This window comes from Mercenaria mercenaria, chromosome 2 (assembly GCF_021730395.1).
Source record: "Mercenaria mercenaria strain notata chromosome 2, MADL_Memer_1, whole genome shotgun sequence".
Classification (NCBI taxonomy): Eukaryota; Metazoa; Mollusca; class Bivalvia; order Venerida; family Veneridae; genus Mercenaria; species Mercenaria mercenaria.
This window is the reverse complement of record NC_069362.1, coordinates 28701601-28717141: the sequence shown is the minus strand read 5'-3', so window position 1 is coordinate 28717141 and position 15541 is coordinate 28701601. Positions and strand designations below refer to the sequence as shown.

General features: G+C 34.9%; 2 protein-coding genes across 3 annotated transcripts in view; one reads left to right on the top strand and one right to left on the bottom strand.

Moving 5' to 3' along the window:
- Positions 1-12466, bottom strand: part of LOC123563592 (tyrosine--tRNA ligase, mitochondrial-like) — a 30502-nt gene extending 18036 nt beyond the window's left edge. Inside the window, exons 1-9 of one of the 2 annotated variants that reach the window (XM_053533521.1) lie at positions 12410-12466; positions 10074-10233; positions 8656-8823; positions 5549-5696; positions 4548-4723; positions 2652-2753; positions 2129-2243; positions 1445-1523; positions 611-720 (exon numbers count right to left, since the gene is read on the bottom strand). In XM_053533521.1, the coding sequence (XP_053389496.1) occupies positions 611-720; positions 1445-1523; positions 2129-2243; positions 2652-2753; positions 4548-4723; positions 5549-5696; positions 8656-8813 (888 nt within the window). In that variant the 5' untranslated portion in view covers positions 8814-8823; positions 10074-10233; positions 12410-12466. The remainder of the gene's footprint in view (positions 1-610; positions 721-1444; positions 1524-2128; positions 2244-2651; positions 2754-4547; positions 4724-5548; positions 5697-8655; positions 8824-10073; positions 10234-12409) is intronic. The other variant, XM_045356466.2, reaches the window with a different exon arrangement.
- A 2703-nt stretch (positions 12467-15169) lies between these two features.
- Positions 15170-15541, top strand: part of LOC123563590 (40-kDa huntingtin-associated protein-like) — a 44028-nt gene continuing 43656 nt past the window's right edge. Inside the window, exon 1 of the mRNA XM_045356463.2 lies at positions 15170-15269. Within this exon, the coding sequence (XP_045212398.1) occupies positions 15211-15269 (59 nt within the window). The 5' untranslated portion in view covers positions 15170-15210. The remainder of the gene's footprint in view (positions 15270-15541) is intronic.

Below are 15541 nucleotides of genomic sequence, written 5' to 3'. Positions count from 1 at the left end.
AATGTTGAACATATGAAAATTCATACAAGAGAGAAGACAACCACTCAGAGATGCAAGGATGCTTCTGACCAAGTTTGATGAACATCCATCAAGTGATTCATGAGAAAGATTTGTTGAAAGAATTTTCTATTTCAAGCCATGACTGCTAAAAGGCACCAATTGGCCCATTTGACAAAAATTAAGAGAGGACCATATAAGGATGTTACTGAACATTTTTGGTGATGTACTATCAAGCAGTTCATGGGAGGACTTTGTTAAAAGAATTTTCTCTAAAAGAGGCATAGTGGAACCATTTAAACAAACCTGAGAATGACTTAGTTTGGAGAAGATCCATCAAGCAGAAGATAAGTCTATTTTAAGCTTTGATAACCCCTTAAGGGGCATAAATAAACTTGAGAGAGGGCTGTCTAAAGATGCTACAATTTAGTGAAGATCCATCAAGGGGTTCATAAGGAGTTATTCAAAGGTTTTTCTAGTCTTAGCTCCAGCAAATCACTCAATAAACTTTACACATACATGTATAAGGTAACACAAGTCAGATTTAAAGTTTGTGAAGCTAAAGTGTTTGTTAAATACTGAATTTATGCATACAAATATTTGACTAATTTACCTGATACAATTCATATGGAGTTGTTTTATTTGGATCCAGCCAAACAGCATTGCCTTCTGACTTTCCTACTTTGTGTCCCTGTGAGGATGTTATTAGTGGTAAAGTCAAACCTGTAAAATAAAGTTTTTTCTCACAACCTATTGTCAGATTTTCTGAAGTACATGTTAACCTGTAAACTAGCATTTTTTCTTGTAATGACAACAATTTGCCAGATTTCTAAGCTTTGACCATCAATAGTGAGTTTTTTAAAAAAAAATTCTTTCTGTTTCTTCTTGTCTTTCAACTACAGTCTCAAAATATGCTGAAACTTTGAATGCCACTGAAGGTCATACTGGAACATGATGATGATATGCACTACTAGGCTTGGTAATGATCACTTTTGTGAAGTTTGGTGTAAATCACTTGGTGGTGTCAGACTCAGAGGAGTCATGTGGACAAATTTTGCGACACACCGACAGAGGGATGGGATGGACAGCACTAAAACAGTATGTCTCCCCCATTACACGCGGGAGACATTACAGGTCTCAGCATGGCCGCCTCACTGGACTTCTTAAATTCAACTGGACCTATGAGCCTGAGTTTCATGTGTGACATATCCTGATGAGTATGTTGGTAATCAGTGTCACTTAAACCCGTTGACTAACTGCAGTCAAGATCTACATAAACGGCATCTTAGTGCACAACATATTAATATGTCATGAAAAACATATATTCCAGCTTATTACAATCTCTGAATGAATGACAGAGTAAGCAAATGAACATGAAGAAGAGCCTGTAAGAGAATGATCAAAAGGATGGTTAACTGTGAAACATGAAAATAAATCATACAATTACCAAATGTTCTTTCTTTTAAAGCTTTGTCAATCAGATCCATGCCTGCTGTAATGTTCCCGTACTGGTCGTGGCCACCTATCTAACAATACAATGATAATGGTGCATAAATATTATACCACACAGAGACCACTGTATAAATTTCATTTCTAAATCATCAGGGATACATTTATTCCTTAAGTATTACCCCATAGAAATACTTAAATGCAATAACAAAGCTATGTTCAAGTGACCTACATAGTTATTATTCTAATAATAAGTAGTCCCCCACTGCCATATGTTGCAGGCTGCGGAATAGGAAAGAGGGTGGAAGTCATAATCTTTACAGTTCTTTCAGATCTTGACAATTTGAAATTTACTATCCACTTGTTTTAAATTAGAAACAAAGCAACATGCCTGTTGGCCAATCTGGGATAACAAATCAAGTACTAAATGTTGTCAGCTTCAAATCCATGTTTAACAGTGTTTTTTTATTTGATCTGGGTTTAACACCATTCTTCAACAGCATTACAATTATGTAACACTGGTCAGTTAACCTAAACAGTGTAACATTCTACATCATTACTGACTAGTTCTCTACATGTAACTGACAACTTCCCTATACAAATAAAAGATGTAATATCAATCATCAACTCTACTGAAATGGGGCAAAATTATAGCCATATACATGTAAGACATTTATCGTACCTGAATATAACAGTTGTGATTCTGTAGTAAATACAGCCAATCAAAAGCCTGGAAAACTTGATAGGTAAATTCTGTAAATGACATGCCTGCTTGTGAACTAAGACGACTCTTCACACTGAAATATATACAAACACTGCCTGAGAATCTCAAAGATTTACATCTGTATGAAATATTTGATCATGTCAAAATTCAAAATCTGACAAGTTATAACATGCGGGATGGGAGAAAAGTTTAAAATTAGAAACATTTTTATGCAAGAAACCTTAAATGCCCTTCAGAAAGGAAACAAGCATAATGTTATGTTTTCAGTATTATTCAGAAATAATGTTTAAAACTTATCAATTTTTTTTTCTTAAATCTGTCAACTTAAATTTTGAAACACCTTTGTCTTAAATATGTACATGTATTGATAAAATTAACTCCTTCGTTGTACCTGATAGTGTAATACACTGCTAGTTTCTATATACAATCAGTGGTGGTATTTTTCTCAATATGTTAACAAAAGATCATATTAGGTAAATACCTGTGTTTATTAAGCATACTATTCAATCTAAAATAGCGACCAGTCTTGGTAAGGAAATCTATCACATTCATCTCAGTGTACCAGCTTCTGTTGTTCAAAATTCTGAAATATTTTGATAGCAAGCAAAACAATAAATCTTCACTGAATATTTCCTTTATCTAAGCAAAATGATTGTGATACAAAATTGGAATAAGCAGTGAACACAGGTCACAAATTATGTGTTTCTCTCATCAAGGAAATGAGAAAAAAAACAGTATTGAAACAAAACACAAGAAAACATTAAACCTTTACTAAGTGCTAAATATCAGGGATCGAATTAGCAGTCGCTAACTCGCGAAATTCGAGTAAGAATAAAAAATGTGAGTAGAAAATCATGGCACTCGAATATTTTCACGACCACGTTCGAAAATCAGGGAATGTGCTCAAACTGTCCTTTTCTCTTTAAAAACTCCTTTGGGGCAGTTAATTTACTGATAATCACGTGACTGTTTGTAGACACTTGTTGCTTTATACAAAAGTAATTATCGGATATCTAAGTAAGCGTCTAGGTAATATTTGTTTTCATTTTGGTCTGTAATGGCCTAACTATAGTAAAGGAACCAGCGTGGGAGCCATCTGGTTTAGTCGCGTAATGGCTGCCAGGTATTTGAACTCTAATTTTTCATTTTGCATGGCCAGAGGTCTAAATTAAAGCTGGTTTCTGTTTAAATTTCATTGTGGGTGTATTTTTGACATTCTGGTAGAAAAATTGGGAGAGGAGGTTGCATTTGGTGAAGAGAAACTCAATTTTAGTATAAGTAGTACTTCCAGGTCACAGCAGTGTGATTTTGATGTGATTTTACAGTAATCAAATGTGACAAGAGAAATCTCTCTTAGAAGATGCATGACCCCTACTTTTCTCTTCATTTAATGTTAGTTTTATCATAACTCTTTAAAATGAAGTAAGGATTTGTTCTCTAAAATGGGTCTAGCTATGTTTGGTAGCTCATTAAAAAATGTCAGTTTTATATAGAATATATAGGGAATACTATTTATGCTATTGTGACCTAATTCGCAAAGTTCTGTGGAAATGGAGGGGAAAATACATTGTAACATGTTTCTTGGTGCAAAAAGGCCCGCGGAGACCGAAAATGTTAGCAACACTAGGGGCAGTGACCTGAGAAAAACTTAAAACTTCAACGTCCAGCCAAAAGTCCAAAGAATCATTGAGTACTTTGGTTCGTATCGAACTTTCAAAACCAGGAAGTCCCCGGCCTGTCCGGACCGTGAACTTTTATATGAAACCAAACAACAACAAAACAACTTAATAATTTTAGCATGTAAACAGCTTTTAAATAATTGCTAGTGGAACCCATCATTTTGATAGTGGAAAAAAATGGCACTAGCAAAAATTTGCTAGTGGTAAAAAAGGTAAATTTGATCCCTGAAATATATACCTTCATTACAATAATGTTGTCCAAATGCTTTATCACATTACCAAGTAGCCTGTCAAAATAATACTACTATACAGTTCTTACAGTCTGAACTTGCTCACTGCAGGAGCAAAAATTTACAACCGAGTTTGGCGTTAAATTTATAGCCAACATAGTGAAATACTGGTACCTCAAGTTTAGAAAGTGTCGGATTTAGAGGTAAAAACGTGGAAAGTGCAGATTTTTTATGTGACTTCAAAACCTTTACAGAGAGTTTATTCTCTTTGAACACATTTCTTTCAGAAATTTACAAGGATATATTGTAAAACTCATTTTGCCCATTTTATACCTCTGACTACTTTCACAATATTCACATTTTCTTGATTTTAGAGGGAACTTAATTTTCACCTAAAAGTCTTAAAGTTGGCTTTAAAGATACAAACACAAAATGATACTTTAAGTAAATCTTATCTGTGATGCATACTTCACATCCTTTAAGTCTCTTTGATCCTTCCACAGGTACACAGCATGGTTTGTAAATATTCTCTCAAGATTTTCTGTAAGACCTATGATATTTTGTTCAATAGATTCTGCTGAAATCTCATCTCTATCCTTTGTTTTTCCACTAGGGTCCCCAATATGCGCAGTAGCTCCTCCTACCTAAAATAGAATATAATAAATAACTACACTGCTTTAATACAATCAAAGTTCTTTTCCTACTGGCCAAGTTTTGAGCTGTATTTAAGAAAACTGTTCTCCATACCTTTTGACTGGTTTCTTCCACTTTCTTGTTAAAATCCCAAACAAATCTTTTCTTCAAATTACCTCTAAGTTGGTGCTAATCCATACATTAATATGACTATAGATAATGTCACTCATTAACCTGTTTACTTTTTTTAAGTTATGCTCCAGGCTCAAAATATGACAGACAGATTTTATCTTTGAGCTAACTTTCTGAGCTTTACCTTTAACCTATCAGCCTGATCCATATACTCTGCACATTATCTCAACGCCACCTACCTATAGGTCAAGTCTGAATTCAATACCATGAACATTTTTTAAGTTATGCTCCTAACACGCAATATGGCATCAGATTTGACCTTAACCTATGACCTTACAGACCCAGTTCATGTTCTCTGCACATTGCCTCATTACCATGTACATATATGCCACCATCGTTTATGACTGAAAAATCTTTGAAAAAGACGTTAAACCCAAACACACCCACACATACACGCGCACACACACGTCAGCCTTAAACTAAATACTGTAAATGATTTTTAAGCTGAAATATGACGGACGGACAGATGCATTCACCATAACATAGTATGTCCCATTTTCCAAAATGGGTAAGTGATTACTTAACTGTAAGTATAAAACTATTGTAAAAAGTTAAAACTTTGTAAGATAATTATTGCCATTTGTGGACTTACATTGAAAAAGAAAGACTATCCAGAAACACATTTATATTCAAGCAATACTTACCACTGCTATAGGCTGATGCCCGGCTCTCTGACAATGGATCAGGGCTATTATAGCAACCAGGTTTCCAATATGTAAGCTTTCAGCTGTGGGATCAAATCCACAGTATATTTCCTGAGGGGAAGATAACTTCTTTGCAAAATCTGGTGCTCTGGAAGTTATATACAGTAACTTAAAATGTCAAACAACACATGATTTGCTATGATAATTCAGAAAATAAAATCCTAACTCATAGAAATAATCTACAGCAAATTTGAAGTATCCAACATGGTGTTAATTGTCCAAGCAGCCAATTTTGCTACATGATAACAATTTTGGTTCACAAAATTTAATAACTTTCTTACATATCTTGCAGGCTTTCTTCCTTTCGAACTTGGAGGAAATTAGAATGTGTCCATATGACATGGATGCCCCCACAGTGTGATGATAGGACACAGTTGTACAAGAATACCTATCACAACATTTTGACAATAGACTTAACTTACAGACTGAAAAAGAAAAACTATCATTAATATTTATTTTGTCATAAAATGTTACAGCCCTTTCTTATGGTGAAAGTGTTTTCCAAGTTATTTGAATATCCTTCTATGTATACAAAAAATTATATGCTAGACAACAAAAAATCTCATCTTTGATCAATAAGGGAGATCTTGACCACTCAGCTACAGAACTAAGTACAATGTATTAGTTTTATTATGGTGGATGTTTGTGTGAAGTTAAAATTATTAGAATATCCATCTACCAGTATGTAATTTATATGAAAATACAAAAGTTACAGACAGGAAAAGAAAAATGAAGTAATGAACTCTGAGGGTGAAACTGACCTTTTAACCAAGGGTGAAGGTCCTGCATGAAACAAACTGCCTAATTATGGTTAATGTTTGCGCAAAGGAACTTGAATATCCATCTATTCATACAACAGATAAACTGGACAAGAAAAATCATGAAAACATTTTGACCGCCAAGTGTGACCTCAACTTTAAAGATAGGGGTAGGAGTCTAGAACGCTACACGTCGTCTCATTATGGCAATGTTTATGCCAAGTTGAATATAATATATGCACACTTAAAAATGACAGGAAAAATGACCTTGAATGCTTTATAAGGCAAGGGCAAGGGCCATAATATGACATCTTATCATGTTATGGTGAAGTTTCTGAAAAGTCCTTTCAAAATCCATGAATGCATAAGAAAGTTATAGGGCAGTAAGGAAAAATGACCTTAAATCTTTGATGTCTAAGTGTGACCTTGAAGGTAGGAGGATGAGTCTGTAAGGCAACACATTGTTTTATTATGGTCATTTGTGCCAAGTTATTTCAAAATCTGACTCATCAGAACAATATTGTATGCCAGACATGATTATTGCACAGATGCATGCATGCACACAAGGACAGGAGTAACACCCCTCTCCCCACAACCATTTTGGATGGCAGCAGCATTAAAATGGGTCAAAGTAATGTTTTATTCTAAAATGTTTTTAATTTTTTGATAACATCTACCAACATCATACTGATACAGTAAAATCTATCTTTAATTAGGTTTTCTCTGAGAAATAAAACATGCTTATTCTGGTTAACATCAATATGAAGATGGTAAACTAAGTCAACTTTTGTGTGAATTTTCATGGCAAGTGTACAATTCCATATCTAAATATTATTTCTTCAGAAAAAGAAACAATTGAACAGATACTCTCTCAACCAGACCAGAGAAAACAAGCAAATTCGATGAATTGGTATCCCCCGCCGAAAGGGTTTCTGGTGAGGAATGGCAAAAAAATATATCCGGCAAAAGGTTAAGGATGTTAATAAGAAGCAAATAATTTCATTAGTCAAAATCAATTTAACACAAAATGAATGTTTTTTGTTTTGTTTCTTGGAGCTTGGGAGGGGCTGCGGGGGTTACTGGGTGTGGGTACAAAACTTCACATGTTGATTATAAATATTGATGGAAAGTTAGAAAAGAAAAAAAAATTCGGGGGGGGGGGGGGGGGGATGCATGATCGGGGTGGCTGGCATGACTGGAGGAACAGTACAACTTTGCATGTTGATAAATATTCATGGAAGGTTTGAAAGGAATGAAATTTTTTATTTTTTTTTTTTGGGGGGGGGGGGGGGGGAGGGTGTGTGACCAAGGCGCAAGGTGGTGACCAGGTGTGGGTACACAACTTCACATGTTTATAATAGATGTTCATGGAAAAGAATGAAAGAAGTTTAATGAAATTCTACCAATTGGTTGGTTTGTTATGTAAAAATCTGTGGAATTTTAAACAATTAAAGGGCAATAACTCTAAGGAAAATTGACAAATTAAAAAAAAATGACGGGCATTATCGAAGTATGTTGGTTCATATTTATTTCAAGTTTCATGAAATTCTACCAGCTTGTTACTGAGAAATGGCTGCAGACGTGGATTTTTGATTAAATCAAGGGCAACAACTCTAAGGGAAATTGACCTATCCAAAACAAACTTGACGGGCATCATTGCAGTATACTGGTTCATGTTTATTTCAAGTTTTATGAAATTCTACCTGCTTGTTACTGAGAAATGGCTGGGGACGGACATTTTTCTTTAATTCAAGGGCAATAACTCTAAGGGAAATTGACCAATCAAAACAAAAACTTGATGGGCATCATCACAGTATGTTGGTTCATGTTTATTTCAAGTTTCATGAAATTCTACCTGCTAGTTACTGAGAAATGGCTGCTGACGGACGCACGCACGGACGTGACGGATGGACAACGCCATTTCAATACCCTCCTCCCGATTTCATCGGCGGAGGATAAATATGCCACTGTACATGGAATACCTTACCTGTAGGTATACTATTACAACCATGGTCATGAACAGGAAAATGTACTAACCCATTTCAATTGCCCATTTCCCACCAAGAGCGCACAGTTCGGAAAATGGGTACTATGCATATTTCATCTTCCATTATTGTTCAATATGATAGTACCCATTTACAGAACTGCCCATTGAAGGTGAGAAATGCACCACTGAAATGGACTGTATATTTTCCTGCTCATGACAATGGTTATTATAGTATACCTGTGGGTAGTGTATAAAATGTACACTGTTTTTTTTTCTTTCTGGTCTGGTGCCAGTGTACTCACTTTGCTTCTGGTATCATTGCTTGAAAAATGCCTCTGTCATGTAACTTCAGAATATCACGAATTACCGCTGTACCATATCTCCGTCCAAATGTCCTGTTAACCCATCTTAGACATGGAAGTTGCCTGACACTTGAAAAGATAACTTGTTGAGTCAGCATTTTCTTGGACCTGTAAATAAAATGTTTTTTACATACAATGTAGATTTAACAAAACAGCCAGTTGACCTCGAAGATTTCAGAAAATACATTAGATTGTCAAACTGCAGAGCACTCATTTACAGAATTATCTGCTCAATTGCCCCACTAAATATTTAATTAATTTCTGTGTAACACTCACCTTCATAACCAAAAGAAAATGAAAACACTTCTGTGTGTGAAATCATTTGCAAATATTCCAGAGTTTCTCTCCTGATATTAAGTTATTGGATACCACTTACTTTATTGTCTATAGTGAAAAAAGGAATGACTGCATTTTTTATGCAATTCACTAGAAAAATATCAATTTCTAGAAAACCAAATTCAAGTTGAAACAACAAAATGAAGTCTGTTTCAGCACAAACCAATAATTTAAAATTCATAATTGATAAGGCAGAATTTTAATTGGTTACAGAAGTTTTGACATGTGAACCAGTGGAAAAAGAATATCTTTCATCAACATTTCATTTACAGTAAAGTACTACACCATTTTGTAAAATTCATTCTATTTATCCAAAATGTGATAACTGGGTACTGTCGCACCTAAAAACTAAAAAAAAAATTTTTTCAGTTTTCTAGGCAGACTAGGGTAATCTAGGAATAGGTCATCAAATTTTGACATAATTACTGAGTGCTTTTTCATGAATTAATTGAAACAGTGCCTACTACATGGATATAATAAATAAGTAAATGGACCTGCTGAATATGAGAAATATAATTATATTGTAAAACATGTTATATGTAGTATTCTTATGCCAAAAATATTTCAAATACACATATTTAAATGCCTGAAACTATACACATTTTTTTTTAAATACAATATAATCTGTTTGCTTAAAAATGTCACATTTTATGGGAAATTACAGAATGTGTACCCCTATTGTTTTTGTCTTTACAGGTAAATTCTCGTCTGCCCGACTAGCTCAATAGGAACAGCGTAGATCTACGGATCGCAGGGTTGTGAGTTCGAGCCCTTGGCAAGGAGCATGTTCTCCAAGACGATTTGATAAAAGACATTGTGTCTAATGTCATTCATCCTCTACCTCTTATTCAAGTGGGGAAGTTGGCAGTTACTTGTGGAGAACAGGTTGTACTGGTACAGAATCCAGGAACACTGGTTAGGTCAACTGTTGCCATAACACAACTGAAATACTGTTGAAAAACGGCGTTAAACCCAAAACAAACAAACATGTAAATTCCCATGTATAAAACAAATATACTTGCTATATGTCACAGGGTGAGAAAAATGTGCAGTCCGGGGCTCGAACCTGGGACCCCTCGCTTACAGGGCGAGTGCTCTACTGACTGAGCTAACCGGCTACCTGACACATATAATTCTCCCCTTACATGACCAAGTCTGTACCTTGACATACACCCTCACAAACTGAAATTGGAAATTCGTCCTTGAACTCCGGAGGTACATAATATTGCATGCGTCATAGACTGGCCAAGCAAACATGCCACAGTCCCATGTTGGGCGTCACAGGGTGAGAAAAATGTGCAGCCAGACCGGGACTCTAACCCGGGACCTTGGAATGCTGTTTAGATGCTCTACGGACTGAGTTACCCGGCCGCCTACACATTTTCTCCCTGTTTTAATATTCAAGTCCTATACCGTGACATACTCCCATGCTATATGAAATTCGTCCTCGAATTTCTAATGGGATTGAGAACAAGGTAAACATGATCTCAGAGTATATTCAGTCACGGTCCCATGTCACAGGGTGAGAAAAATGTGCAGTCAGGCCGGGGCTCGAACCCGGGACCCCTCACTTACAGGGCGAGTGCTTTACCGACTGAGCTACCTGGCTGCCTGACATATATTCTCCCCTTACGTGACCATGTCTGTACCGTGACATATAGAAGGTATGAAGGTATTAAATGCATCCGCTGCTATTTTCTATATAAAATTAACAACTTATAACATATTTTTATCAAGATTTCTAGCCTTTCACTTCCTGCGAGACTACCCTTGTCTTGAAGGTCTGTCTTTAGGCAATCAAAATATACCCAAAAAATATGGGGTTGACCATAATGCAGTGAAACCATGGTCACGTGACTGAGACACGTGATGAAAACGTTAATATTGCGTAGGTAGACATCAGGAAATATCTACTTTCACTTTCATTTTACAAGGCAGCTTCCAATCATCTTCTGAAGCATATAACGTAGCTTAAAATCATCTGCGGACATTCCTTTTTACAATCAAGCACAAATAAAGCTTATATCTGGCATGAAAATGGCCTTTACTAGGCGGGAAAATTGCACTATATATTGATATGGACTACTTCGAGTGGACCACGGAGGCATATCGGCTAATTGCCCCTTCATGCCTATAAGAAATATCAAAGTTTTCAAAATCGTTTGTTGCAGTCAATTATTGTACAGTAAGTCATTGTCAACAATTTTTCCAACTTTCAGTTTGAAGAATGGCTACTGTTTGGTAAATTATGCCATTTCAAAAGGAACAGTCCACACCTGAAAAAAATTCGTTTCAGGGCATAGGTATTAGATACACAATTTTCATAATACTAGTGTTTCAATAATACGGCCTCTACATTATATATATTGTGCTGATATAGATATTTTATTGAAGAAATGTAATGTAGTAGTTACAGAAAAATATTAATACACGATTTCTGTCTTCTTACCTTTTTAAATATGTACGTGATTGCAAAAATGTAATGTGTATGGGAACACTTAAATCAGAATTTTACCCCTATTTTTCCGACAGAAAATCTCAATTTGCCCATATATGGCAAATAATATGCCAGTTGTTTGTCTTGAAATGGTGCTTTTCTCAATTTGATCAGAAATACAGTTTTTAATGGTATGCAACTTACTCACGAAGTGCGGAATTTTTCATTTTAGGTAGAAGGTATGTATGTAAGAATCCGCTGCTATCTTTCATAATAAATATGAAAATTAACAAACACTTAAACATGTAATTTTATAAACAAGATTTCTTGCCTTTACACGTTTCATGCGAGGACTGACCCTGCTTAAGGTCTGTCTTACTGTAGCAACTACTAAATATAACCCAAAAATTGGGGCTTGACCATAATGCAGATGAAACGAATTGTCACGTGAACTCGGAGGTACACGTGTCATGATGCAAGAACTTGAAGTATTGCGTAGGTAGAAATCAGGCAAGGATCTACTATCAAGCTTTAATTGTTACAGGCATGTTCCCAATCATTTCTGCTGTTTTATATCAGTCCTTAAATCTCTGCGGACATTGCCTTTTACAATATAGCAACAAATAAAGCTATATCTGCATGATAATTGGCCTTACAGCGGGAGAAAATGTGCATATCATTGGATATGGCCCCTCACTTCGAGTGGACCTACGGAGGCATTCCGGCATAATTGCCCCTCTCATGCACTAGATAGATAAGTTTTATCCGAAACGCTTTATCCGGTAACATATACACATAGATTCTCCAAGAATAAATATAACTTAAAAACTGCCAATATATAACCATTACAGTTATGGTTTTTACTAGAATTATTTTTAAATATTCAGTATACATTTATATCAAAGCATTCTTTATTTTTACCAAAAAAATGAAATTAAAACTCCGTTGGTCGATTCTCTTAGATCAAGGTCAGTAGACGATTGGCAAAATGGCTAACATCCATCACGATGTATGCGGTATTGTACAGATTTTATTACCACGCAAATATTTCGCATTTTACCTAATCTACAATTTACAAGCCGATTGGAAAGCATTGCAAAATTAAATTTAGGTGGGCAATATCTAGTAATAGTCCTCTCTATTTACGGAATGAATAAAAACAATAAAGGGAGGTAAAAAATACATTGATTTAGAAACCTTTCTGAATGTCATAATTAAATACTTGTAAGTTTAAAACACTCTTAGGGGTGGTAGTTTGGGATCGAGGTGGATATAACATACTTCATTCCGTAGAGGGGTGCCTTTAGGTGTATTTATACACCAACAAAATCTGGAAAAAAAATCCTTTGGAAGCATAGAATTCAACAGAGCAAAATAATAGCAGGCACGATTTGACTGAGCCTGTTCATGACTGGCAATAGAAAGTGCAACACCTCTCATGCCCCCTAACTCCGTTTTTTTTTTATTAATTCTTTGTTGTAAACTAATAATGTAACAACTAACATATTATTTGATTATTTAAGAAAATAATTATTAAACTCAAGGCAGTGGTTAAAGAACCGGAATCGGTTCCCTAGACCGCGAACTTATTCGTCCGGAACCGGTTCTCTAGCCAAAGTACTGTACATAGGCTAGGGAACAGGAATTTTATTTCTATGTATAAAGCTGCCGGAATTCACTTCGTTTCTTTTGGTAAGTATCATGCATGTTATTATCTTAATTAATTTTACCATATCAGCAAGTCTAAACTCAAAGTTCCGGAAATAACAGCTTTCTTCCATATTGCATTAAGGGGTTGTACCAGAAAACATGATCATCTAATAGTCTAGCGATTAGTTACAGTAAAAGTCCCAAATCAGTGAAATCACTAGCCCAGAAAGCGATTTATGTAATGACAACGTCCAATAGGTATAACCACCGGCATGCCTGATTTAACTGCCGATTTTACCATGTTACTAGCCCATGTATAACATACTGAAATCACTTAATTGGTTCTCAGAGGAAATGTGATTTATCAGCAAAGGGATCAGCATTTAAACATGTGGCACTTAATCTGCGGATCAATATACTTTGCTACCAATTGCAAATTTATACAATGGGGAGAACTATTTTTATTTAATAAAGTTATTCTATTTTCTAAATTAAATGATAAATGCAGACTAATGCCAGCCCCTAATGTTGATAGTTTTGTTGGTAAGAATTCAATATATATGTGAATACATTTACATTTAAATAACGAGTTTAATTGAAGTATCAGCCCTTTGCATCCTATTAAACATTTAACATTCACGTTTTTCAAGATCAGTTTTTGCACGTTTCGTTTTTAAACTGAGTTCTAGATTTCTACGAAGAATTTAGAATCAGTTTGAGCTATATCTTCTTGATACACTATAATTATATATTGATATATGATGAATAACGCCCAAGACGTATTCTATTTCTCGTATACACTTTCATTTTCATGTTTTTCTATAAAAAAATGTCTTGTTTCTAAAATCATCCCTTGTTGTGTACAACTGTTAAAATTTGACACTGTATATCGATGATAATTTTCTTTGTAAGGAAGCTACTTTGACCTTTTATTGTACAAAACATATTTTTATCTTTAAACAGCCTCTTCACAACGTGACTTCGATTGCACTTTCACGATGAATATATGAAGACAGCATAAGTAGTTTCTTTTGTGCATATTATTTTCATTGAAAATCCTTTCAAATAGGCTTAGCATTTAAGCAACTTTAGACCTGCTAATATAATTCAACATTAGTTAATCAAGTGACCACTGAAACTATAGGAGAGTGAAAAATGAAAGTCAGAGCACTGCATTAAACAAAATGTTACGTTTTGATATTTGGGTTCTCCATTCCTAAAGTTATAAATCCACTCATTATCACACATACTTATCTTTTTTATCTAGTATTAAAATGTGTCAGAAAACCTAGTCAACGTTTCACTTTGAAGAATTTTGCTTTACACTGAGCAAAGAAGTATAAAATACATTTTTATAGCTCTTTGCACTGAGGTATAATTAATTTTAATCGTTAAATTTCTGGCAATAATCATTGTACAATTATAGCAAACTTCTTAAAGCAACACCTTGTAGTTCGGTTTAGATAAATTATTAGAAAGTAGCAATCCCTCATATATTGCTGGCAGAGAATCTGCTATGGTTGACATACAGTCATCTAAGAAACAAAAATATGCATAAAAATCATAGGTCACCGGTATTGAAAAAGAATTATTTGTCCTTGAAAACGGCATTTTCCCAAAAAATGTTGTTTTCAAGGGCAAAAATATGCAATAAAAATCATAGGTCACCGGTATTGAAAAAGAGTTATCCGTCCTTGAAATGGGTATTTTACCCCCAAAGAGAGAAGGGAGTGGAGTGAAAACAGACGGAAATTTTCTAAAAAAATTGCTTTGTAAGCTTTACCATATTTCAGTAAACTACTGGATTTGTCTAATAGGGGTGCAATACCCAATGTGTCTTGTCTTGCATTTTAAATTAGTGAGAATAATTATTGTCTCCAATTGTTTATTATCCTTCTTTCAGCATACTGTATGCTATTCAATTTCTTTTAATCCTCATTGTGACGTGTCTCTAATTACTGGAATCAGCACACTGATCTACCGGATACGGTACGAATACAGTACAATTTTTAGATATTACAAAATTGCGTTTGGAGTATCCAGATTTTTGCTTTTCGTGGGACGGCAAGAAGATGGAAAGAGATGCAGATATCCTTGGAAAATATAGAACTGTATCAAACAAATTAAAAAAGTTAGTACATAGCAAAGACACTGCAGTAATTTCATCGAATTTGTCTTTAAACAATGACAGAAATATCCTGATAACGAATTGTCCCAACGCGTTGCTTATTTAGGTTAGAGACCACCAATTGTTTTCCCATAACACATATCATTATGGCGTGCACAGCCTTCCATAAATGAAACATGTATCTAATTACATGATTTTCAAGAACTATCTCATAGGTACCCTGCGGCTGGCAGCATCCCCATCCACGTTAAAATCTGCGTAATTCATGCATAAAA